Consider the following 27360-nt stretch of genomic DNA (forward strand, 5'->3'; position numbering starts at 1 on the left):
CTTCCTCTCGATTTTGCTGGAGCAAACGTCTAGTTTCCTCCATTTGACGATCCAACATCGCTTGGATCATCGCTTGCACTCCGGCCATCGTGACTGGCTCGGCAGTGGCTTCCATCACCAGTATTTGCTCAATCGTTGGGGGTTGATCTCGGTTCCCATTTGCATTCACGTTTCCGCTACGAATTCTTGCCATCTTGATCTATACACCGAATAAGGTGAATCTAGACCTTTACTTAGGATTGACGTTTAAATCATTCTTATCACTCCGAAACGTTTATATGCTAGTTCTAATGTCGTAGTTAAATGCTTAGAATCCTAAACACATAAGGTTTCCAGATCCGGTCGGCAACAGACCATAGATCCGAACAAATAACAGCATATCAGGCACAAGCATTTAGCACATAAAAGCATTTTAGGCACAATTCCTAAAATAATCTAGTGCTCACACCTCACAATCATCGCTTAGCATTCTAAGTTTAAGTCTAGAAATAAATCCATATTCCTATTTCGCTTAAACTAATGCTCTGATACCAACTGTGACATCCCCATTTTCACGGCCAGAAAAGACCGATTTTGTTTATGCTTTATAAAAATCAGAGTACTTCATTTTATAAAAATGTTGCGGAATTTGTTCCCAGAAAAACATGGTAAATACGTTATTAAAACATTTTCGAAGAAACGTATTTATTTCATTTTAAAACGCTGGGACGTCATCGTTAATACAGAAACATAAGCATAAACAGAACTTACAATTATTTACACTAGCGATCTACATCTCTTTAAATCTCTTAGTGTAATGTCACTTCATATCAACACCTGTGATATAAATAAACTGAGTGGGTTAGGTTGGGAAACCTGGTGAGTACATAGGGTTTTCAACCCACAATAATATAAGTATTATGTTTAAACAATCAAACAATCAACCCAATTACCCATCCCCATTATCTTCTTTATTCTTAAGGATCTACCCTAAGAATCAACTATTTCTCATTCATTCATTCCTAAGGATCATCCTAAGGAAACAACATGAAGTCCGTTGTTGCCAATGACACATTGGTCAAGCGCAGCTGCTAATATTGTCACTTAGGCTCAGCTGCTAGAATTAGGACATTTTCTATGAGGTGCTTCTGCCGGTATTGACCTTTAAACACTACTGTCATGGTCGTAAGGCTCCCTATTAGGCGCAGCTGCCGATACTATCCTTAGAGCGCAGCTGCTAGGATGTTTACCGTAGATCTAAATCATTTACGGGTTGTGGCGCAGCTGCTAGTGCTCATCTATAGGGTACTAGGTCCACTGCTGCCAATGTATACCTATAGGGCACTAGGTTTGTACTACTAATGTTCCTCTATTTCAGCTTTTATCCATCATCATTCATCTTCCCATGTTTTACCCAACATATTTTGTAGATATAAAATACTTTATACAGTTTACATCATTTAAAACATGTATAAAAATCTTTCACCAGCATAGACAACAAGTATTCAGACAATATGCACACATAACACGTAATTTATATTAAAATACTTCATATCTATGTGTAAGATGAAAGAGACCATGCACTCACCTGATTAGGTGGTGATTCCGAACTCAGACAGCACTTCGTTATCTCAAAACAATTTTCCTCGACAAAACCTAGTATCAATACCACTAGGGTTTAGTTTTTAACGTTAACCACGACTAATTTATAGTCTAGATATTATTACTATTATATAAGCGTTAAATAACACTCAATATAACTCATAATAATAGCCCAAATAATTATTTTAAGGTCCTAATAATGTTACTATAATTAAATAAAATCTATATTAAATATAGTATAGGCGTAGCTCACTTACAGCGAGTTTTTATTAAAAACCGGGCTTCGCTGGAGCAGTGTTTCCAAGATGAAAGCTTTTCTTCTCGGAGCCGTCGGGCGCTCCGGGGCTTTCTTCTCGTGCTAGGGAGGTTCCGTAGACTTGGGAGGGGTTTAGGGAGGCTAGAGAGAAGTTAGAGAGAGAAAGAGAGGCTTATGGTGTGAAGAAAATATGAGGAGTTCACCCTTGTATTTATAGGAGTTTTATAGTAAAGTAGTCTCTAAGCTTCGTCCGTAACTTTTGCATACGAGCTCCGTTTTTGTCTGTCTTTTTACCGTTGAGTTCCTATTAATGAGATCTTCAACTTTCATTTAGACCTCGTTGGCTAATTCTCATTCTATCTCGAATTTACAAAACTGTATCGAATTCGTCGCGATCGAAAAGTAGGGACTAAGCTTCGTTCATAACTTTCGCATACGAGCTCCATTTTTGTCTGTCTTTTTACCGTTGAGTTCCTATTAATGAGATCTTCAACTCTCATTTAGACCTCGTTGGCTAATTCTCATTCTATCTCGGATTTACAAAACTGTATCGAATTCGCTGCGCTCGAAAAGTAGCGACTAAGCTTCGACTATATCTATCTCATACTATCTCTGTTTTCAACGTTCTTTATATCCATGCGTAGGTAAAAATAATATCTACAACTTTCATTTTGGCTCCGTCGGCTAATTCTCGACCGATCATAAATTTAACAGTAGGAGGCGTTTAGACTGTTAAATGACCGCGAAGAATTCGTAACTCTTTCATACGAACTCCATTTTCGTCCATCTTTTTACTGTTGAGTTCCTATTAATGAGATCTTTAACTCTGATTTAGGTCGCGTAAGCCAAAAACCGCTCGAACTAAAATTCGAGTTTCGGGCTGTACACTACTAAGCTGAAACTTTGAAAAATCATAACTTCCTCATACGAAGTCAGATTTGGGCGTTCTTTTTACGGATTTTCTCATTTTAACATACTCTACAACTTTGGTTTAGATAACTAAGGCTAAAAAGTCTTCTATCATAAATTCACTTTTTACGCTTCCCGGTGCCGTGCCAGTTTTGCCATAAAACTTCGACGAGCCATAACTTGTTCGTTATAACTCAGATTTCGGCGTTCTTTATATGTACGGAAACCTTGTGACATATAATATAACTTGGTTAAATTATTTATTCTAAATAATCTTTTGCCGAAAAGTCGTTTTCGACCCATATTGCCTTTAAATTGACTAGCCCAGATCTACGGGCGTTACAACCCAGTATGCAGCGGATGAGGAAATGAAGAAGGTAAGTTATTAGAACATACTGTAGAATGATAGTAGAGAGATCATGAGTATCTCGGGGTGCAAGACCTTAAATGATATGACTTCCTGAGCTTGAGAACGAGATATGGACTTGGAGCACATTGGTAAGAGGGAACCAGATCAGTTGCTTATAGTGAGGGGTCTCGAGAGGAGACCGTAGATTTCAGATCGACTTCTGAGAAGCCAGCAGGGTCAGATTCGGTGCATCATGTGCGGGAAACTGCACAAGGGAGCCTTTCGTTTCGAGGGTTGGAGTAAGTGTAGCCCTGAGTTACCCTCGGTTTGTGTCTGGATTATATTTTCAAGATATGTCATATGCCAATTGCATGCCGAGAAGCATTAGCAAATAGTGATAGAGCAATCCCCCAGATTACGGGATTGGGAAAGTACAGCGTCATCTTGGTTTATTCCAAGACTGAGGAGCAGCACGAGAAGCACCTGAGGGAGGTGCTAGAGATTTTGAGGAGGTATAGAATTTTTGCAAGGTTCTCCAATTGTGACTTCTGATTGCACGGGTCGCAATTTCTTGGGAACCTTGTCAATCAGAAGGGTATTCTAGTCAACCCTGCCAAGATAGAGGCCGTGATGTAGTGGGAGATTCCGAGGTCTCCAATTGAGATTCGGAGCTTCCTGGGTCTAGCGGGTTATTAGCGGAGATTTATTCAGATTTTTAGAAGTTGTTTGATCTTTTGGATTAGCTAGTGTTGAAAACACTTGCAATGGTAAGTGTGATTTCTAGCAGATTGGTCATGGGTGGTGAGAAGGATTGGGAATTCTTCCAGTTTTGTATGTTGTAAGGCATTAGCTGAATCAAAGTGGGGGAGAATCGCCCAAGGATTTAGAAGCAGGAGCAGTTTTGAGACTAGGATAAGTTTTACATCCTTTTCTGAAAGGAAGACAACCCATGTGGCTGTATGGTTCGAGGAGAGTGTGATATGGAAGTTCGGAAAAACTTGCCAATGATGAGATCGCGTTCTTGGAATGTTTGCTAGCAAGCCTTAGGGAATTCGGTTGGGGATTCCAGTCAGGACATGAGTTCAGTTGAGTGAGGGTCAGGCGCGTGTTCGACCCAGTATAGATAGTATCAAAGTGTTGTAAGTCTGCGGGTGTAGCCATAGCATTCACTAGCAGCCAGATAGTATCAGAGTGTTGTAAGTCTGAGGGTGTAGCCGTAGCATTCACTAGCAGCCAGATAGTACAAGAGTGTTGTAAGTCTGCGGGTGTAATTGTAGCATTCATAAGATTAGCAGATAATGCTATAGTGATGTAAGTCTGTGGGTGTAGCCGCAGCCTTCACTAGGTTGGTAGATAGCATGAGCGCGTTTTTAGGATGCGAAAGGAATAGTAGTACCCACCAGTTTGGGTGTAGCAGTAAGGAAATGGGAATCCATAGATTGGATTTCGGAATTATCTAGATGGATTAGATCTGGTTAAGCCAGTGATAAGACTATAGAAGCGCCACTACAGAGAAGAGAGCAAGGAAGCAGCGGACTGTTTAAGGCCATTTATGACATAAGGCTACCAATGGTCAGGTAGCAATCACTTTTAGCTTTGGGTTTGGTGACATCAGGATTCGATGCATGGAACTAATCAGTTAGATCAGAAGACCGTTAGGGCCACAGTGACAAGATAACTAGTAGCAGCTAGATCCATAGAAGGATGTTATTCAGAAGTCACGTGAGGTGACTAAGTAGGGAGTCCTTTGGCTCCGCAGTCGGGCTGGGACCCGGTATTTCAGATAATTGGTGAACGAACTGATACCAGGAGGTCTCGTTAGATTTTGGAGAGCAACCATGTGGTAGCATACTGCTCCAAGCAGAAAGTGTTTCAGGCAGTTCAGTGTTTTAGAAATTTCAATGCTTCGGACAGTCAGTGTTACTGGCGGTAATGGTATTTTGGATTTCATGTATGGTTAGAGTCACAGATAGCTTGGGTTATGCTAAGCTACTTACAACAGGACTATATGAGTTTTGGCTACGTATAAGTGAATCACAGGGATAAGTGGATCTGTGATTCTGTTTTTCTAGTGGGAGCCTTGAGTTATCAGGAGAGGAGTAGGCAGCTGAGAGGCCAGAGGACTGGATTCGGCAGTAATGACACGGAAAGAATGGTCTGTTAGGGATTCAGACCACCTCGAGACAGCAGAATTCAGATGAAGTAGATGTGATCTTGTTCCGAGGAATTATTCGCCAGCATATGTTAGGGCTTTGCGATGTTTGGTCATAGCTACCCTGAGAAGGTTAGGGTGTACCCATGATTATGGCCATGTTACTTGAGTAGTTAGCGTGTAATGGATGATAAGGAATGATTTTGAGGACGAAATCTAATTTAAGTGGGGGAGAGTTGTAACACCCCATTCATACATAAATGTATAGTAGCCCTAAAATCAATAATGATTATGTAGCAGGGTGTTGGTCTCGAGATTTAATTGTCACGATTCTAGAAGTTGGGGGTATTTGTAAGATTAATGCTTCGTGTTCGTAATTAATAAGGTAAGTGAGTGAGATTTATTAATTATACTATATATTAAAAATCTCCTGCCTTAGCTACAGTAAACCTGCAAAGGTTTTGGCAGGTTTAATCCACAACTTTTCATATTTTCAATGGTATAGATTTTTGCCACATCACTTTGTCATATTAACAGTTTGGTCCCTTAAATTATCAACACTCTGAAAGTGGACATTTATCTGCATTCTAACTGACGTGTCGTTTTTTCATTCCCTCTTCCATTGTACCTGATACGCGTCCTTCCCACCGCTTCCACTGCTTCCTACTCCTAACACGGTGTCCTCCACCGTTTCTATTCCCCGATAACATTACTCTACCACATCTCCCCACCACCAACGCCTCGATACCTGAATACTCTTTCAAGCCGTCTTCCTCGGTTGTGCTTCCCACCCCACGACTTCTCTTCTATTTCTTCTTCGAATCCTTTTTTCCCTTCATTCATCACCATTCAATTCAGTCCCTGTCACTTCCTCCGATCTCCAGAGGGAAGCTATTGCTCCTTTTTTTAACCTCCATTTAATGCTTCTGGATTCGAAGTTACTGTAACTCGCCCACTGATATCCACCGTCTCAATATCCACCGCCAACTCCACTCTGTATACGAAACACCACTTCGTCTTCCAATAAGAAACCACCGCCATATGATGATGCAGACGAACCCACCACCAACTTCTTCGTTTCTCAACTTACTCCAAACCGGCTCCTCCATTTACGAGGAAGAGAAGGACAACATGGCTTTTGGCTGATGTCGGTACTGTTCGCATCGCGACATCAGCGGTGCTGCTACTGATGAGGACGGGGGTAGTGGGTTGGAGTGGCGATGGTGCTGCACCTTTGCAATTATCAGCCCTAAACCTTCTTATTTTCTTCCATATATCAATTTTGAAGGTAAACACAACTCCTTATTCCTGATAAATCCCTGACACCTCTTCTATCTCTTTCTTTCTGAATGGTTCTACCGCCACAACTTATATGCCTCCAATCGATGTCTTTCAGTGGGATTTTTTCTACCGTCTTTTTGTTTCTCCCCTGGCTTTTAGTCTACGGCTTGGATAATCTGATATTGGTCGTTACACCAATCGATTGCTTCAATACACAGAGCATGAGAGAAGCATTCACAGGCGTTCTGTGATTAGGTTTTCTTGAGGTTTTGGTATACAATCGGTTCCCAACCAATTCCATGGTATTACACCTATAGTTTTGCCAATCGCTTCTTAAAAGAGACAAAGGAGTGAGAAAGATGCAGCGAGAGAGGGGCAAAATTCTTCCTATATTAAGCGGGTCAAATATGGCCGGAAGGGAAGTCCAGGAATACACCATTGTTTCAGATCCTAAAGATAAGTCAATGGCTTTCCATTTTCCTCGAGACATGTTCTGATTTTTGTTCATGTTTTGTTCCTATGTGAATTATAGATAAGAAATTGGGGAAGGGGAAATATATAATACATGATGAAGATATCACTTTTCAACTCATGGTTTCTAAGGTTAATGAATCCCGCTTCTCCTCTCATCGTTTCCATACTTTTTATTATTCTTTTAAGATAAAGTGTAAACGTATTTTTTTTTGTAGCTGTTGAATTGTTTTTGATAGGGGATTTAAGTTTCTTGAAGCCGTTGGAAAGGTATAGTCCCAAAAATTTGTTTGCTGCATTTTATTATTTTCCCAATTTTGCTCCTTGGATTTCAAGTATGATTTATGTTCTAGGGTTTGAGTTCATTTGCTTTGGAAAAACTAATTCAATTTTCAGATGAACAGTTGTTGAATTTGGGTAGAAATTCTTAAAGGTTAATTGATTTCGTTTTTCTGCTTCAGGTAACTTTCGTCCTCTGGCACAACCAACACTGGCAAATTAGGGGTTGGGAGCCTATGGATGATTTGGAGAATTTACTTAACGATTCAATGCTTTCTCTGTTAATACTACAGTAGAAGTAATATTGTAGAATTTGAAATTATTTCAATTAGTTGGGTTGAATCACTTGAAACCACAAAGAATTCATGGAGCTAAAAAGTGCAATAGGGTTGGATGCAATGCTGGTGAGCTTCACGAAAAAATATATTTATTTTGACTCAACTTAAATACTGACATCAATTTTTGTTGCAAACTGAAGTAGTGAATAATTAATTATGCAGATTCTCCATCATGGCACTAGGTAATCTAATTCATCTAATTCGGATCTTCTAAAATTATGCAGTTGGACTCACTTCTATGGTTCACAAATATAGGTACATTATCTGCGCATTTTACGCGTTATTATTTATAAATAAACAATTTTAACCCAAATCGAACCATCATTAGCCAAACCAATGTTACAATTAACTAACCAAAGGTAAAAAAGAAATTCAATATTTTAGTTTATGTTTTGATTGTATGGTTGTCTAGGTTTGAATGAGTCGTCTAATTTTTTTTGTACAATGTTGGTTCTCAGCTCTATTTCTTTTGTTGTCAATTTGATAGGTTTTTCTGCACATATTCACCAATACGTTTGTCTATGATTTTATCCTCTTAGAATCACTTGAGAATCATTTACACGATTAGTTTTCTATTGAACATGTATTTAAATTTTAACATCTACTTGTGGGTAGCTTTAAACCATTAAGAGTAGCTTTAAACCATTAAGAGCTTATACATCATGTTGTATGCTCTGCTTTCATATGGGTGGATAAAGGGCAGGTCTAGAGGATATTTTTTAGATATGGAGAGGAATGTATTTTATTAATCCTCTAATTCGTTTGAAAAGATGTTGACATTTTTTTTATGTTCCTTTAATAACCTTATGGTTGATATTATTAAATCTCATTTTTTTATTTGTATCAATTGGCTTTATGATGTACTCTAAAAGTTGATAACATCCATCAGTAGACATAACTGTATCTTCCATAAAAGAGATTCAAAACCTACAAATAAAAAAGTAGGTATTACTTCTTATTTGGGTATATCTTTTAATTTATTTTGTAATTTGAAAAAATTGGAAGTGAAATTCTATAATTGCTCAACTTTTCAAAGTATTGCCACTATAAGATAATAGTTTAGCCCTTGACCCAAACGTTTTTAAAGTACAGCGGCTTAATTAAAAAATAAAAAAGCTTGGTTCTAAAACAAATTAAGCTTCAGATGATGTATTTATTGCGATTGATCCAAAGAAAACCAACACAAAAGGTACATCAGATTGAGAGAAGCCAACATAACTAGGAACTGAATCACACTCTGTGATTTTGATATCTGTATTTATGATTTGTAAATGTTGTTTCCTATGGTCTCATTTTATATTGTTGGTTAAATAAGTAGAAGAACCATGCTATTATAGATAAAGAAAAATATTAATTATGTTGTTTTCTATTTAGTAGATGTGGGTGATTGTTGGTCAAAAAGTACAAAATCTTGTGATGGTGGATGCTGTGCAATGCCCCTTTTTATCTTGACCATTTTACCCCTACTTGGTATCTGGTGGGTGATTGCTTTTGTTGACCTCATCGTGTTGCTACAGTTTGTTTTTGGCGTATATTGCTATAAGGGATTGTGATGTTTTGACTATGTTGTGTGTTGTGTCTTATTTGTCTGAGTGCATGTGTATTTGGTTAAATTTTTCTGAAAAGGGGTTTATTACAACATCATACTTTAAAAAATCTACCAAATTATAGCAACATACTAACTACAAAAAAAAATTTCCACTAATAGAATTGATTAGCAACAAAAAAATCTGACCCGTGCAACGCACGGGCCTCTACACTAGTTTCAATAAATGGTTTGTAGTTGCACGGGCCTCTACACTAGTTTCAATAAATGGTTTGTATATATTTTAAGTCTAGGGTCCACATAGTAATTATGGGAAACTTCTTTTAAGGAGGGAATCGAAGTTTTAGGGAAAAGTTGTAATAGCGCCAAAACCTCGAGGACCACTTTTGCCAATTTCTGTAAATTGGGTTCCATGTTCCCCCTGATAGCCGACAAGCGTGAATCGGAGATTTCTGAAGGTTTATTGTCGCGACCTGCACCTTTGCTACCTTCGATCGTGCACCATCCACCTTAAATAGAGCCTGAATTTTGATTGTGTGGGACGATTGGTGTATGTGTGTGTAGTAAGAAAGAGAGAGAAGAATTAGAATGGAGCCCTCCGGTAATTTTTCGATCATTAGCTCTGGAAGCTGTGAGTGAATCGAGAAAAAGAAAAGAAAAGAAGCGATACGGAGGGGGAAGGAGTCGTGATCTATCAATGAGAAGGGAGCGATTGAAAGCAATAGTCGTTCTATTCTTTCCTAATCAAGGGCTTAGCATTGTTATAGCAATGTTTAGGAAGATTTCGAGTTCCGGTGAGGTTCTAAGTCAAGCCTGGTTCCAGCGAGTTATATCACTGAAGGCGGTGCTTAAAGCCATCAATGGCAATGACGACTAGCAGGATGTTTGACCTTCGCTTTGCACTTGAGGAAATCGCTATTGGCGCTTCAAAGAATCGAGAACCAGGAGATGGATTAGATAGCCCTATTCCTCTCCAAGGACGATGATGGAGGCTGATGAGTGCTTCTGACAAACGACCATTGTGGGTCGGAGATGAGAGCTTCGCCGATGGTGAGGTTATCGCTGGAGTGGGAATGCGGAGACAATCAAGGACAAAGGAGCTGTTTGGCATCAAAGCTGGAAGTGATGAAGGTACCACCTCCCTTGACCCCCCCCCCCCCCCCCCTGTTTGGATACTTAGGTATAATTGCTTGTTGGGCTAATGAATTGCTTATTGGGCTGGTAAACCAATGGGCTAAATTATGAAGCTATCTAGTATTGGACTTGAAAACTGAGTGCACTAGCAAAATTTTATTTGGGCCGATTATATATATATATATATATATATATATATATATATATATATATATATATATATATAGAGAGAGAGAGAGAGAGAGAGAGAGAGAGAGATAGATACATATATATCAACCTACAAAGGTGATTCTTGATGATTTTCGGAAGAAAATAGGGTGTTTTAGTGTTTATGGTTGAGAGGTTACAAAGAGAATGAGAGAGTTTTCAGCCAGAAAAGTGTAAATGAGGGGTAGATGCTCATATTTATAGGGGGTCCATGGTCGGTGGTGGGGGTCACGTGTCACTGGCCGTAAAAGGGTGTACGACCGTAAACATCAGTCAGGCCGAAAGCTTTTGATTTTTCAAAGAAAAATTCGGGTTTTTCGCGCGATTTTGGTTCCGACTCGTGTATAAAATTCAATTATATAACTAAATGATTTTTCCAAACCAAAGGAATTTGACGAAACTCAATAACATTCAAATTTTATTAACAGAAATTGGCTAACGGTAACATAAAAAGGTTCGGGTTGTCACAGTGGGCCCCTCGATGATTTATCGATGACACCCTAAAGCGCTTGGCCAAGCCTGGACTAAGTTGATGTGTTCAATTGTAGTCTGTTGTCAGTCATAATAAATCGGAAATTAGGATACAACACATAGACAGAGAGAATGATTATAACCCATGTCTCATGTCTATACGATATATAGAATGGAGAAATATTTGATCCCTTATCTAGGGACACGTCACTGACTAGGTTAGAGTTCGACAGCGGCTTTTGGTAGCTAAAATTTGCTAGTCAATTTTTAAAGTTATACTTGCAACTATAGTTTTTAGACTTATCCAAGTGGGAGACTGTTGGATTAAGTGTCTAAGCCCATAATTATAATTGGTATGTACTTGAATTGATAGTAGCAATGTCCTTTTGGGTTGCCTTTAAACCTAACAATTGAATAGGATAACTGTTGGAGAGAGAAGAATGATTTTATTAATTTATTACTTGGTTAATAAATTAGTTTGAAATCAAGATAAATGATTTATTAATGTATTATGGATATAATATGTTAATTAGAAATCATATTGTTTAATTAATATTTAATCATAAATTAATTTGGAATTAATTTCAGGATTAAAGGAATTAATTAAAACTGCAGGGACTAAATGTGAAATTGTTCAAAAGTTGAGCATTGAGCATTTTAGAACCTCCCTTGGAGGTGGAGAACAAAATCTAGAGTGTCATAGGGTTTCCTTGGGCTCTAAGGGTGCTTTGGAAGTCTTAGGGAGGAAGTTAAGGGATTAGGGTTATCAAAGACACACCTACCTTATCCTAAACCTTCCTTGTCACCTATATAAACCCCTATAGGGTTGGATTTCATCCCATGCACTCCAAGAAAGGCTAAGGGCTGAAATTCTACTTTACTTCTCTCTCTCTCCATAGTAATCCTTGGTTGCTAGGTTTGTTTGTGAGACATTAGAGGCGCGACGCTTGTGGTGCTTTCTACCAAAGTTTAGGATCTTCAAGGATTTGATTGTTATTACAATATCTACTCTACTAATAAAACAGTACCAATACAGCCACGTGTAACCTCCTTGCGTCCAACTCCATTCATTTTCCCGCTCAATAGTGTTAACTGAAATTACCACTTTGCCCTTCCGTTGAAACAATACTGCAAATCCGCCAAAAACAGCAAATTTGATTTTCAAAATTCTAATTATCAATTATACCATATTAATCTGCAACAAATTAGGAATAAAATATGAGCTAAACTTTATCTCTATCCCAAATAATCAGTCAATCGAATAACAATCCCAAAAAATCAGGCAAAGTCTTCCTAATTTGAATTTAAATATATGTATATACACAAACACCTACGTTCCTCTTTACGTTCCTCTTTCAGTACGAATAAGTCGATTATTCATCGTCTGGTAAGGGATACTACATTGTTTTGATTTTGTTCTTCATATATCGATCTTATACTCATTTGTTTTGTTTTTATTCTTCATATATCGATCGTATACCAATCGCCTTCTTTTTCTGGACTGCATAATCAACCAGGTTTACCTTTCTTACGTATATTCATTCTGTCTTTCTATGTTATATAATTTCTGCTTCTATATATATTTTACTATTTTACTCTTTCCCCTGCATTCCTGTTTCTCTATAATTATAGTATCAAATACAACAAATAGAATTAGTAAAATACTATTTGGTTTTTTCTGTTTATGTATTCTGAATAATAAAACTTCTGTTATAGTCTATGATATAGGTTTCGATTTTTTTTCTCATTATATTATTTTACTTTCAATGCTTTATACATATGTTATATATAACTATACTTTCTAAACCTCACAACTGTTATACAGATTTTTAAACGATAATTAAACCATAATGTGACCTCATTATCAACTTCATTTACTATAGAAAATACCATAATGCCCTTAATTTAAAAACAAAAAACTTAATGTATATTGCTATTTATGTATTCTGAATAATAAAATCTGCTACATATGTATTGTGAATAATAAAATGTGCTATATCAATCAATCTATGCCCTTAATTTGAAAACAAATAACTGAATTTATATTGCTATTTCTACTTTCTTTTTTTGTTTTTTATGTATTCTGAATAAAAAAATTTCTACTATAGTCTATGATATAGTTTTTATTGCTTATAATTGTCATCTTACCCTTTTCTACTTCTTTTACTTCAAAATGACCATATTGCCCCTAACTTGATAAGTATTTCATATATCGCAATTAACAATTAAGACAAATCAATCAATCAATCAATTTGTATAATAAAAATACTGCTATATATGTAAAGACCATATTGCCCCTAACTTGATAAGTATTTGATATATCGCAGTTAACAATTAAGACAGATAAATCAATCAATCAATTTGTATAATAAAAATTCTACTATATATGTATTCTGAATAATAAAATCTGTTATTTATGTATTCTGAATAATAAATCTGCTATATCAATCAATCTATGCCCTTAATTTGAAAACAAATAACTGAATGTATATTGCTATTTCTACTTTTTTTTATTTTTATGTATTCTGAATAAAAAAATTTCTACTATAGTGTATGATATACTTTTTTTATTTTTTATAACTGTCATCTTACCCTTTTCCATTTCTTTTACTTCAAAAAGACCATATTGCCCTTAACTTGATAAGTATTTGATATATCGCAGTTAACAATTAAGACAAATAAATCAATCAATCAATTTGTATAATAAAATTCTGCTATTTATGTATTCTGAATAATAAAATCTGCTATTTATGTATTCTGAATAATAAAATCTGACCTATAATAATCAATCAATCTATTTGGTTTTTTATGTATTCTGCTATTTATGTATTCTGAATAACAAAAAATTCAATGTGTATTGCTATTTCTACTTTTTTTTTTTTTTTGTTTTTTATGTATTTTGAATAATAAAACTTCTACTATAGTCTATGATATAGTTTTTTATTTTTTATAACTGTCATGTTACCCTTTTCCACTTCGTTTACTCCAAAACGACCATATTTCCCCTAACTTGAAAATGTTTTGATAAATGCCAATTAACAATTAAGACAAATAAATAAATAAATCAATCAATGGCTTTCGATTTTTCTTTTTATATTTTAACATTTTTGTTAACAAAACAATTATTTTTTAATTGCAAGGTACAATGGAACATATTACTCCTATCAAGGAAATTGACTCAATCAAGGATGATTTCACAATTAAAGTTCGAATCATACATCTTTGGACTCAAAAGTCAAAATTTAATGCAAAAGAAACATACTCGATAGAAATGATTTTGATGGATGAGGAGGTATATGATGTATATATTCAATTATTATTTTTGTAAAAATTTGTATATATTTATAAACAATTATATATAATTATTTGTTATTTGTTTATTTTTTAGGGAAGGAAAATTCATGCATCTTGTGTGAAAAAATGGTTTCCAAAATTCAAACGCTATCTTAAAGAAGATAGTTCGATATATGTGAAGAAACCTAATGTCGCACCAAATACTTTAAATTTTAAGTTTGCTGATCCAGAAAGAAAACTTAACTTTTACCACGATACAACTGTGAAAGAGTGTGAAAACTTTTCTGGATCTGCACACGGCTTTGATTTTGTTGACTTCAATACATTCGTTTCAAACAACATCATGGAGTCAAAATCTTTTGGTTAGTTCATTTAATATTAACTTTTGTTATATAACATCCTACTTTCTTTTTTATCTGCTACAAATTGATAATTTTTTTTAACTTAAGCAATCTATTTTGTTGCTTTTCTAGATATTATTAGACACATATTCGAATATGGGCGTATGGATACATCTGAAGAAGATAAATCAAAACACAAAATGCTCTTGCATCTTCAAGATATAGAGTATTTACCATTATGACAAACAAATAATATACTTTCTTTTATATTAGCTACAATATTTTTTTATTCTTGTCAGGGATACTAAGCTTAAGGTAACTTTGTGGGGTCATAATGCATACTACATGACAGAATTTCTGGCTAATAATAACAGCCTTGCACCGGTTGTTGTTATTGTTCAGTTTGCCAGAGTGAAGTTTATTAATGGTTTGTAATTATTTTTAAACATATTTTTTAAAATTTTATATATAATTAATTAATCAGAAGTGTTTTTGCAGGTCGTCCTTTTTCCTCCACTTACTTTGATGTTAGTAGGTTGCTCATAAACAATGATATCGATGAGATTACAAGCTACAAAAATAAGTATTTATATTTATAATGACCATTGTAGTTTGAGATTTATTTTTTTCATAATGTATTTAATTTAATTATTTTTTTGTTATGAATTAACAGATTGGTTTCTGAAAATGGACAACAACTTTCGTCAAGTGGAATCAAGATGATTGCATCAAAACAAAACACGGAACACGATGACTTTCTCAAAAATCATATGTTTTCTAACATTGATGATTTGTTTGAACCTTTAGAGGTACTTTACATTATTTTTAAACAAACTATATTGTTAGTAAGAAACAACCAAAGTATATTGTTATAACGAAACTATAATGCATTTTTGCATACTAACATTTATTCACATTGCACATTTTTTTAATTTCAAGGAGAAAACGGTCATTATTGTTGGTACTGTTAAGGGAATACGTCAAAACATACGATGGTATTACCTTGCTTGTAGCAACTGCTACAAGTCAGCAAAAGAAAAAGAGTCTTCTACTGATAAGGTTGATGGTTCTCATGAAGTGGCCGAAATTGTTACTTATGAATGTTCTAATCCTAATTGCAAAAATATCAAAATTTCGGTTATTCCAAGGTATTACATATTTATTCTATATAAAAACAATATATGTTTATCATAATTTTTTAATATAATATCATTTTATACTTTATTTAGATTTAAAATCCCACTTCGGGTTCAAGACAACACAGGAACTTTGACTTTAACATTATTTGATCAAGAAGCAAAGAAGCTGTTTAAATACACAGCTAAAGAGTTGTATGATAAAAACAAGAAGGTAATTATTTTATGGTTTTTAATATATTCTATATGTTATACATTATATGTTTTACATACAAAATATCTAACAATATTTATTTTTATTTTAGCTTGACATCAGTTTGGATTTGTATCCAATGGAGTTGAAAGTTGTTGTTGACAAAAAGTTGGCAATTAAAATTGATATCACGAGTTACAATGTGGATAATAAAAGTAATATTTATGGGATAGCAAGATTGACTAAGAATGCAAACATAATTGATGAACTAGAGAAAAAGAATCTGAATTCACAGGTTTTTTTCAACAATTATATATATATATATATATATATATATATATATATATATATATATATATATATATATATATATATATATATATATTTACGACATTGGCCCAATTATACATGAGTAAAATAACATTTTCTTTTGATCTTATAATGCAGCATGATAATTCTGATTCATTCATTATTGGTTCTTCAGATATTGCCTCCCAAGAGACCAAAGTTGTGAAGGTTCTACTTTTTTAAATATAATTTTTAAATATTTCAATTTAATGTATAAGAACTAACTAAAATTTATTGTAGGATTCTTTTTCACACACAGGTGAAAATTTAACACCGTGTGCTAGGGACAACTCAACTGCAACAAGTCCTACAAAGTTGTTTTCTACACCAACCGAATTAAAAAGAAACCTTGCTACATGCATAGATCTTGATGAAATGGAGAATTTGTCTACTTCTAAAACTCCTTGGTTGTCACCACCAGATGAACAACCAATCTCTCTTTTGGTACCCAAGAAAGAAAAGTAAATGCACTTTACTTCTACAAACAATATTACTTCGTGCTTAATTTTGTTTCAGCATCATAGACTCCTAAGCCGTTTACATTTTTAAGTTTCTTTATTTTAAGTTGGATTTATTGGAATTTTATGATTTTCATATTCGTTTCTTCATATTACATTGGCTCAACTTTTTCAGTACTCTAATGGCATTTACTATGTTATTTTGTTTCACGTTTCTGAACATCATATAATCCCAAAATTATTATTCACTTAACAATCACACTACCCTATTAAAATATTCATCATTGATCTTAATTTTGGTCCCCATTTTCTTCTTACCTTTTATTCCTTTTGGTTTGTTCATTATGTAATTATCACATGTCACTTGACTTGAATGTGTAGAATTTGATTCATTTTTTAAAGCATAAAGATCTAAAAATTGTCAATTCGTATTAATTATATACTGCATATTATTTGCACAAAGTCTGTTTCATTCTCTTTTATGTTCTTATTGCATATTAGAAGGATACCAACATACTTTAGCTTTTATGCTAACTTATTCTATTTTTTTGTTTTCTAGCATGTCCTAGGTAGAAAGAAAACTCAAAATATGTTCATTGGCTTCATTTATATTGTTTTTTTTTTCATACTGCCGGTAAAAATGAAATAATAAATATTGTTTTATGCTACTAACCTTAACATCACCAAATAATAAAAATTGTTTTATGCTACTAACCTTAACATCACCAACTTTTGTTACTAGCCAAAAGTATTGCTCTTTCAATAGTAAACAAAAAATAAAAAATAAATGAAAAATTATAAAACAACACAAAAAATCAAAAAGGAAATCAATAAGAACATGGTTTGGCATGCGGAATTAAAGCTTGCACAATTGAACATGGTGATTTGGGTGTTTAAGAGATATATTGAATGTATATGGTGTTACACAAAAAGGATCTAGATCTAGACTACATAATTAACACACACTTACACACTCACTTCTACATCTCTCAAAGCACACCTCTGCAATTTCATCATTTTATGACCCCATTTGCGAAGTTGGACCACTCCTATTATTTCTTGAAAAGAGCAGGGACCAAATGCGAAATTCTTAGCTTTCTTCCCCAATTCGACTGTAAAATTCGCATTCTTCATTCACCCTCTTTCTTCGCATGTTCCAGTCATTTTTTTTTAGTTCATTCGCATTTGAGTTGTTTGTCTCACCAAATGCGAAATGAATATTAACCATAATCACCTTCGCATCTTTAACCCCAATCCATACAACCTCATATGCGAAACCCAATTTTGATTTGTATTACCAAATGCGAACATTTTTGCTTTTACACGTGAACTGCATTTGACTCCAATATTGAACAAATCACATTTCACAGTCCTTCTTGACTTCGCATTTTTCTTCACGAATCGTCCCTCAATCATCAACCCAATTAACCCAATTGCGAATCCAAAATCAAAACTTATCTGTTTTCATATGCGAACCCAACTGATTGGCTTTTCAAAATCAAATCCGCAACTCCAAATCGTTCGATTATTCACCCCAATTCCAAAATCAAATAACAGATCCTTCGTATGATTCATTCAATAACCAAGGCTTCGTTCCAGAAAACATCGACTTTAACAGTTATTCGTTCCCACAATCTTTAACCTCCGTTTTGAAATCGATCCCTGTATACAAACCCAATAACCAATCGAACACATACCATTCGAAAACAATAATCATTACACCCTTCAACAGATTTGACATCGCATTTCAAAACAATCGATCTTACTTCATCTGCTTGATATAAATTGAAGTCCAAACTTATTTTTGCATAACGAAATCTTCAAAACAAGTTTCAATCAAAATTGATTTTATTATGTAAATTCGACTTCAATCATCCCACTCAACCATTGAAATTCACTGATCAAGAATAACACCAAATCAATTTTGACTTTCTTTCTTAAACCATTGACTGTTGAATACTCATCTCACAACAAAATCACTCAAATTCGATTTTCAATTTTGAAGATTCGAACTCATACTCCCGCTTTCGATTTTAATGCAAATTTGAAATTCAATTCTGAGTAACAAACGTTTGATGATGTCAAACTAGAACTCAAGAACAAATCGATCGATATCAAAAACCAATGGTACAACAAAGTAAAGCAAGAGTACAAGTCAAGTGATGAAATAATGAACACATATACTTATACAAGTTTAAAACCGGCATTTTTACACTATTGTAACCGATTTACTCAAAAAAAGACCATATTGCCCTTAAGTTGAAAGACTAAACTAACAAAAGTTGAACTGTTGCAATGGTTTTATTTCTTTTCTTACTCACCAAAAACACTACAATATTCAACAATTAAACTAATTGACTTAATATGTTACCTTGATGAAAGAGCATAACAACAAACAACACACCTGGAAAACCATGTAGCAACAACAATTTCTGCATAACTCTTCTTCTCAGATGTAAAAAATGTACCAACACCAATCTCTGGACCATCATTTTCCTGTTCAGGTTCCAAAAAACAAATTTATATGTTCATATATATGTTTTTCGTTGCTGGTCCATTATTGAAAACATAAATTTTGAAATCAACAAAAATCATCAAATTTGTCGATTTCCAAATCTTGTATATTTTACATAAATAAAAATCAATCTTTTCTTAATTTAATTAAGTACATAAATATTCTGTATGAATAATCACCTGAATAATCGCATTTTCAAATTTCAAATTTCAAATTTTGAAGCTTTGATTGCTGAAAAGTCTTCAAAACAGCCAATAATTTATTTCAATAATTTTACGTTTTTTTCCACTTCTCTGTATGTCTTCTTCTGTGTACACTCCTACTCCATCGATTCTTCTGCAAAATTAACAGGTAAGTTTTATTTTTACTTTAATCTATTTTCTGTGAGAAAAAATTAACGAATACGACGAAATTGCAAAATTTTCTAAATAGATATTAGTGGATACCCGAACTAGATAAACGAAGGAAGAAAAAAACAAATGAATATGTAGCATATACATGTAATCGACTTCGGTTGATGACATACATATAAGAAATCGATAGATGAAAACAAAATGTTAGATATTTAACACATGAATGAACGATACTTACTGTAATCGGGATGATAACGATTTCAATATGGGTGGTGAATCATAACGATTTTGTTAGGGCAATAATATTGGATTTATAAATACCATTCATCCAATTTCTCTAACCTTCAAATCCAGAAAGGTAAAGTTACAAATGGGTGGGAGGAGGATTGCTTCTGTTTGTGCCGATTACATTTCCCATTTCCCAAAATGTATAATTTGTCTGTAACCACAGATATTATAGCTACAAATTTATTATTTAAGATTTATAAATAAAAATAAACTATATAATATAAGTACATATATTCTTAATTTACGGTTCATTTTTAATACAAAAGTGTAAATGCATTTCTATAATATTAAATAAAATTGAATTATTGTATTGGTTGATTAAAACATTTTGAAAAAAAAAAGAATGATAAAAATTATGTTTTAAATTTATTTAGTAATAATATAAAAAAATTTAAATGCAACCAAATTATAAGGATGGTTCCACTTACAAACTTGTATAAAAAATATTGCAAATTTATGTCAAAATCATCGTGTTGCTTTATATCTTATCTTTTCTATATTATATTTTGTTTAATATAAATATTATTTTTTTATATTTTATTTACCAATAATTGACCGACTTACAAATTAATTAGGTTTTATTTATATAAAAAAAATATTGCAAATATATGTCAAAATCATCATGTTGCTTTATATCTTATATTTTCTATATTATATTTTGTTTAATATAAATATTATTTGTTTATATTTTATTTACCAATAATTGACCGACTTACAAATTAATTAGGTTTTATTTAGATAAATGATTATATTTTTTAAGTTTCATCTTATTTTATAAATTAATTGTTATTATTTGTTTATTTTGCAGACATATCATGAAGTCGTTTAATTCTAAAAAGAGTAGAAAATTAAATAGTTTTTATTTAGATAATATAAGTAACATTAACTTGTCCACTATATCAATCGAACAAGCTTCAACCACTACAAATGTTATTACTTCAGCTAACAATGGTACGTTTTTTCTTTAACATTTATTTATAAATTTCTTATTACAAACATTTTAACGCCTAAATAGATCATTTAATAACATATAAATATGATTTATATTGACATAACAAGAAAAAGCAAATACATTGCCTTCTTCATCGACCACTGAATATTCATCATCTGCGGTATTTGTTAACAACGGTCACAAAGGTACATTTCTTTGTTCACTATTATTATTCATTATATATTATTACGAAAAAAATATAATGTTAACCAACTTTCAATTATTTTTTATTTTACATTTTATATCATATACTTTTATTTCTTATGCAGAAACAAACCATAATATGTACTATTTGCAAGCAAGAGAGAAAAGAAGACAAAGAAAATTATATCTGGATAATAAGAAATCGAAGAAAATGAAAACAAAATCGAGTGTTCTCAATCCATCTGCTTCAACTGTTTTCAAAAACACGGATAACTGTAATTTACTTATTTTATTTTTCAATTTTTACACTACATTTACCTATATAAAAAAAATGATTTATCATCATTTAATATTATTGCCTACATTCTAATTATATTTTATAACGTATGTCTTCCATTTTTATAACAAGTTTCTTTTACAGATCAATCAAAAGAGATTGTTCATCAAAATGAAAATGTGAATCCATATAAATCACGTGGAAAACAAAATTCACCCCTACAATCATCTTCTTTGTATATAAATGTTAGAACTCCGTTATCTAACATTTCAAATGGTAATAATTTTTTTTTTTCAAAACTTACTTTAGTCCACTTTCTAATAAATTTATATATAATCGTTATTTTTTTACAGTTAATGTTACATGCAGAAATGCATCTACAATAACTGTTTCTTCATCATCAATCAAGTTAAGTACAGGATGTCATAAATTAAAAAGAAAGTTGAAAGATTTATCTCCTATTCCATTGATTGACTTGACAACAGATGTAGAAAATATACATGAAGTCCTTACTGATAACCTAATAGTTGGTATTTCCAAAGGTAATCACTATGTATACCTGTTTTTTTTCTGTTACAAATAAAATACCATATTTTATAAACTTAAAATTTTAAATAGTTTACTTATACCGTTTTATTTTTTTACAGAATATTTGGATCATGGTGATCAAATTGTTGTATGTAAAACATGTCATGCAAAGTTATGGAAAAATGAATCTATTAGAGGAAAACAAAAAGGGACCACAAATTATTCATTATGTTGTGGTTATGACAAGATTCAACTACCAGATTTAAAGAAACCACCACCAAATTATGAAAAAAATGTTTCAACCAACAGATTCTAAAAGCAAAAACTTCATGAAAAACATTCGACGTTACAACTCAATGTTTTTTTTTACGTCGATGGGTGGTAAAATAGATTCTTCAATCAATAAAGGAAATGCTCCATACATTTTCAGACTTGGTGGCCAAAATTATCATAGTATTGGAAGCCTTTTACCACCAAATGGATCGCAACCGAAATTCTCTCAGTTATACATTTATGATACCGAGAACGAAAATTCAAATAGACAAAAATGCTTTGGGTATATTTTCAAACTTCTTATTCATATTTAATTTTTATATTTTTATCTTTTTTTTACTAATATTATGTATATATTCAATTTTTTTAGTGGGGAAAAGCATCAATCTACATTCATTGATAATGATATTATTGAATATTTGAAGGTGATGTTAGATTCAAATAATGTCTTGGTTAGGTCTTATAGAATGGTAAGAGATGTTTTTCAGAAAAATCCTCAAATTAATGTGAAGTTAAGAATTATTGGAAAAAGGGATCGAGATGGAAGGACATATAACCTACCAACTGCTTCTGAGGTTGCTGCTTTAATTGTAGGTGACATTTCTGATTTAGTTCAAAATAGAGATATTGTTGTTCAAACGAAATCCGGATTTCTACAACGTATCAGTGAATTGCATCCTTCTTATCTTCCTCTCCAATATCCGCTACTATTTCCATATGGTGATGATGGTTACAGCGTTGATATTCTTCATAGAGGTGTTACATCTACAAAAAACAAGCGGGCAAAATGTACAATGAGAGAATTTTTCGCTTTTAGAATTCAAGACAGGGATCATTCGTTCTCACTAATTTTAAATTCAAAAAGGTTATTTCAACAATTTTTGGTGGATGCGTATACTATGATTGAAAGTGAGAGATTGTATTATATACGCAGGCAACAACATGTTCTAAGATGTGATTCTTATGAGAATTTACGTAACCAAAAAGCTCAAGGAAATACAAATATCTCCAACATCGGCCAACATGTCATATTACCTTCATCCTTTACTGGTGGTGCGCGCTATATGCTGCAAAACTATTTGGATGCCATGTCGCTTTGTAAATGGTTTGGATATCCTGATTTATTCATAACCTTTACGTGTAATCCCAAATGGCCTGAGGTTAAAAGGTTTCTTAAGGATACTTCACTTCAACCAGAAGATAGACCTGATATACTATGTAGGATGTTCAAGATCAAGCTTGATGCATTTATTAAAGACCTAAAGGAGAATCACATTTTCGGCATTATTCAAGCAGGTAATTGAATTATCTTTTATTTATAATCCATAAAAGTTTAAGTTTTTTTTAATATTTTTTCTTACGGTCTATTACAATTTTATTTTGTTCAAAATGTTTTGCAGTTGTTTATACAATAGAATTTCAAAAAAGAGGTTTGCCGCATAGTCATATATGTCTATTTATGCATTCTGAATACAAGTTACCGACTGTTGAATTTATCGACCCAATGATTTCCGCCGAGATACCAAACAGAGATGAAGATCCTGAATTGTATTCACTTGTGAATGAATTCATGATTCATGGTCCATGTGGAGCTGAGAATATCAATTGCCCATGCATGGTGGACGGAAAATGCTCTAAAAACTTTCTAAAGCAATTTTGTAACCATACGTCTGTTGATCAAAATGGTTTTCCCTTATATAGGAGAAGAAACGATGGTCATTTTGTTGAAAAATCGGGTGTGCATTTGGATAATAGAAATGTTGTTCCATACAACAAGTATCTATTGAGAAGATATCAAGCACATATTAATGTTGAATGGTGCAATCAGGGGTCTTCTATAAAATATTTATTTAAATACATAAACAAGGGACCTGATAGAGCTAAAGTTGTTGTTGAACAAAGCAATAATGAATGTGATAATAATGATACGGTCGATGAAATCAATGAGTATTACGACTGTAGATATCTATCTGCCTGTGAAGCATCATGGCGAATTTTTAAATATGATGTTCATTACAGGTATCCTTCTGTGGTTAGACTGCCTTTTCATCTGCCTGGTCAACAACAAATTGTTTATGGGGAAGACGATGATATTGACGATGTTCTCAACAAAACTTCTGTTGCTTCTTCAATGTTCACAGCTTGGATGGAGTGTAATGCAGTTAACAATGATGCACGAAAACTTATGTATGTTGAATTCCCTACAAAGTTTGTTTGGCAACGCGGTGATAGGATTTGGAAGCCACGGGAAGTAGGAAAGTGCATTGGTAGAATTCATTCGGTTTCACCTAATCTAGGGGAAGCCTAGTTCTTAAGAATTTTGTTAAATAAAATCAAAGGTCCGAAATCATTTGAAGAAATCCGCACAGTAAATGGTGAACTATATTCTTCTTTTAGGGATGCTTGTTATGCTCTTGGGCTCTTGGATGATGACAAGGAATACATCGATGCAATCAAAGAAGCAAATCATTATGGATCTGGTTTTTACCTACGATTTTTATTTGTTACATTATTGATGTGTAACAGTATGTCTAAACCGGAGGTTGTTTGGGAAAACACATGGGAATATTTAGCAGATGGAATTCTTTATAACCAACGACAGAGATTCAAATCTCCAGGTATTAAAGTTTTATTATTATTACTATTTATTTAAAAACTCAATTATTTATTTTTAAACATACATTAACTATTATTTTAATTATAAATAAAAATTGTTAATCATAATTCTAATTAATTTTCTCTTTATCCTCCAGACTTATCACTCAATGAAGATCAACTTAAGAACTTAACTTTGTTCGAGATAGAACAAGTTTTACTAAGGAACAATTCCATTCTCAAAAATTATAAAAACACGCCTATCCCAGATGTAGATTCTGTTTCTTCTTCAAACAATCGACTTATCACTGAGGAGCTAGATTATGACATTCTTGTTATGAAGGCTGAGTTTGATCGTATGTTTCTTGCATTGACAAATGAGCAGCGTCACATTTTCCTTGATATCATGGGTGCAGTTAAAGAAAATAAAGGAGGTGTCTTCTTTGTTTATGGTTATGGTGGGACTGGTAAAACTTTTTTATGGAAGACAATATCTGCAGCTATTAGATGTGATGGTCATATTGTTTTAAATGTTGCTTCAAGTGGGATTGCTTCATTATTATTGCCTGGAGGTAGAACAGCACACTCTCGATTTATAATTCCATTTGAACTAACAGAGGATTCTGTTTGTAAAATAAGTCGAGATGGTGACCTCGCTAGGTTATTGAGAAAAACCTCTTTGATAATTTGGGATGAAGCTCCTATGGTCCATAAGCATGCATTTGAAGCTTTAGATCGAAGTTTGAAAGATGTATTTAGGTCTGAAAATTCTAGCAACTCAGATATTCCTTTTGGAGGGAAAGTTATTGTTTTTGGAGGAGATTTCAGACAGATTCTACCTGTTATTCCTGGTGGAAGTAGACAAAACATTGTTAATGCTTCTTTAAGTTCTTCATATTTATGGGAACATTGCAAGATCCATAAATTAACAAAAAACATGAGGCTAACTGTTGGAAGGGATCAATCTGATATAGAAAAAATCAAAGATTTTGCAGAATGGTTGTTGGATATAGGAGAAGGCAAACTTGGTGGTATCAACGATGGTGAAACAGTTATTGATATTCCAGATGATATTCTCATTGATGATCCACATGATCCTATAGGTTCATTAATCGACTTTGTATATCCTTCAATTTTGGAAAACTACAACAATAAAAGTTATTTTCAAGAAAGAGCAATACTTGCTCCAAAGAATGAAGTCGTTCAGGAAATAAACGATCGTTTGTTATCGAAGTTTCCAGGAGATGAGGTTGAATACTTAAGTTTAGATAGTATATGCCAATCTGAATTTGTCCATGATCAGTTTGATGCAAATTTATATTCACCTGATGTTTTAAATGGTCTAAAGGTATCAGGTTTACCAAACCATAAGTTAGTTTTAAAAATCGGTGTTCCAGTTATGTTGCTGAGAAATATTGATCAGAAAAATGGCTTATGCAATGGGACAAGACTCCAGGTTATATCATTGGGCAAACGTGTTATTGAGGCGCGTATCATATCTGGAACTAATATTGGAAACCGTACTTTTATTCCAAGAATGTCTTTAACTCCATCAGAAAAGAAGATTCCCTTCAAATTCCGAAGAAGACAGTTTCCATTGGCTGTATGTTTTGCAATGACCATTAATAAGAGTCAGGGACAATCATTATCGAAGGTTGGTTTGTTTCTCAAACATCCAGTCTTTTCTGGCTGAGAAAAGTGGGGATTTCACAGTTGGTATCAGAGCATTAGTTTAAGCGAACTAAGAAATTGTAAAATTTCTAGACTTGAACTTAGAATGCTAAGTGATGATTGTGAGATGAGTCTCTACCATATTTTAGACACGAGCACTAGTTTATTTTAGGGAAGACACTTAAAATGCCCTTATGTGCTAAATGCTATGTGTTTGCCATGTGTGCCATTATTTGTTCGGATCTATGGTCTGTTGCCGACCGGATCTGGAAACTTTATATGTGTTGGATTCTAAGCGTATGATTACGAGAATAGAACTAACATGTAAACGTTTCGGAGTGATAAGGGAATTGTCATGTCTAACAAGAATAAAGACCTAAATTCACCTTATTCGGTATATAGATTGTAATGGCAAGAACTCGAAGTGGAGCTGGAAATGCAAATAGAAACCAACAACCTTAACCTCAAGTGGTGGAACAGGTGCCTATAGTAGGAGCTGCACCCGAACCCATCACCATAGCTGGAGTACGAACTATGATTCAGACCATGTTGGCTGAACAGAGGGAGGAATTGAGGCAAATGTTGCTGAACGACAGGGATGAACCTTCAGTTCCTATTGAACAACGTGAACTAAATGACGATCGATCCGAAGAAGGGAACAATAGCAGATCGGTTAGTCATAGTGAACCGCTTATAGTTGGGAGAAATAACCACGAGGGTAGAGTGGAGAGAAATGGGTGCAAGTATAAGGACTTTATGACTTGCAAGCCATCGACTTTCAATGGAAAAGAAGATCCTATCGGAGTAATGGACTGGATCTCGGAAATGGAGTTGGCTTTCATGACTTGTGATTGCCAAGGCAAGTTACAAACTACCTTTACAGTACGTCAGTTCAGGGGTAGTGCTGCTCGTTGGTCAAGAACTTTGGGGAAAACCCTAAGCCCTAATGCGCCACTTCAAGAACATGAGCAGAGTTCTTAG

The 27360-nt window shown here is 33.6% G+C and overlaps 2 protein-coding genes across 12 annotated transcripts; both read left to right on the forward strand.

Moving 5' to 3' along the window:
- The first annotated feature begins 5850 nt into the window (after positions 1 to 5850).
- LOC145048898 (replication protein A 70 kDa DNA-binding subunit B-like) lies at positions 5851 to 16845 on the forward strand. Of its 11 annotated transcripts, none has more exons than XM_078997535.1 (16): positions 5851 to 7131; positions 7218 to 7269; positions 7461 to 7682; positions 7779 to 7871; positions 8991 to 9093; positions 14115 to 14266; positions 14363 to 14630; positions 14742 to 14835; positions 14909 to 15036; positions 15108 to 15192; positions 15283 to 15418; positions 15549 to 15757; positions 15839 to 15959; positions 16051 to 16233; positions 16386 to 16454; positions 16527 to 16845. In XM_078997535.1, the coding sequence occupies exons 6-16, from the start codon at positions 14120 to 14122 to the stop codon at positions 16749 to 16751; spliced, it is 1665 nt and encodes a 554-aa protein (XP_078853661.1). In that variant the 5' UTR covers positions 5851 to 7131; positions 7218 to 7269; positions 7461 to 7682; positions 7779 to 7871; positions 8991 to 9093; positions 14115 to 14119; the 3' UTR covers positions 16752 to 16845. The 11 variants fall into 11 exon arrangements, 8 of the variants coding, with proteins under 8 accessions (XP_078853661.1, XP_078853660.1, XP_078853663.1 ...); XM_078997534.1 differs by having other exon boundaries at positions 8994 to 9093; XM_078997537.1 differs by having other exon boundaries at positions 7779 to 7798; positions 8994 to 9093.
- A 5369-nt stretch (positions 16846 to 22214) lies between these two features.
- LOC145045424 (uncharacterized) lies at positions 22215 to 27360 on the forward strand. The gene is made up of 7 exons (XM_078993753.1): positions 22215 to 22396; positions 22484 to 23409; positions 23514 to 24338; positions 24453 to 24731; positions 24867 to 26362; positions 26860 to 27051; positions 27148 to 27360. The coding sequence occupies exons 1-7, from the start codon at positions 22215 to 22217 to the stop codon at positions 27358 to 27360; spliced, it is 4113 nt and encodes a 1370-aa protein (XP_078849879.1).

Source organism: Lactuca saligna, chromosome 5 (genome assembly GCF_052625555.1).
Source record: "Lactuca saligna cultivar CGN05327 chromosome 5, ASM5262555v1, whole genome shotgun sequence".
NCBI classification, from domain to species: Eukaryota; Viridiplantae; Streptophyta; class Magnoliopsida; order Asterales; family Asteraceae; genus Lactuca; species Lactuca saligna.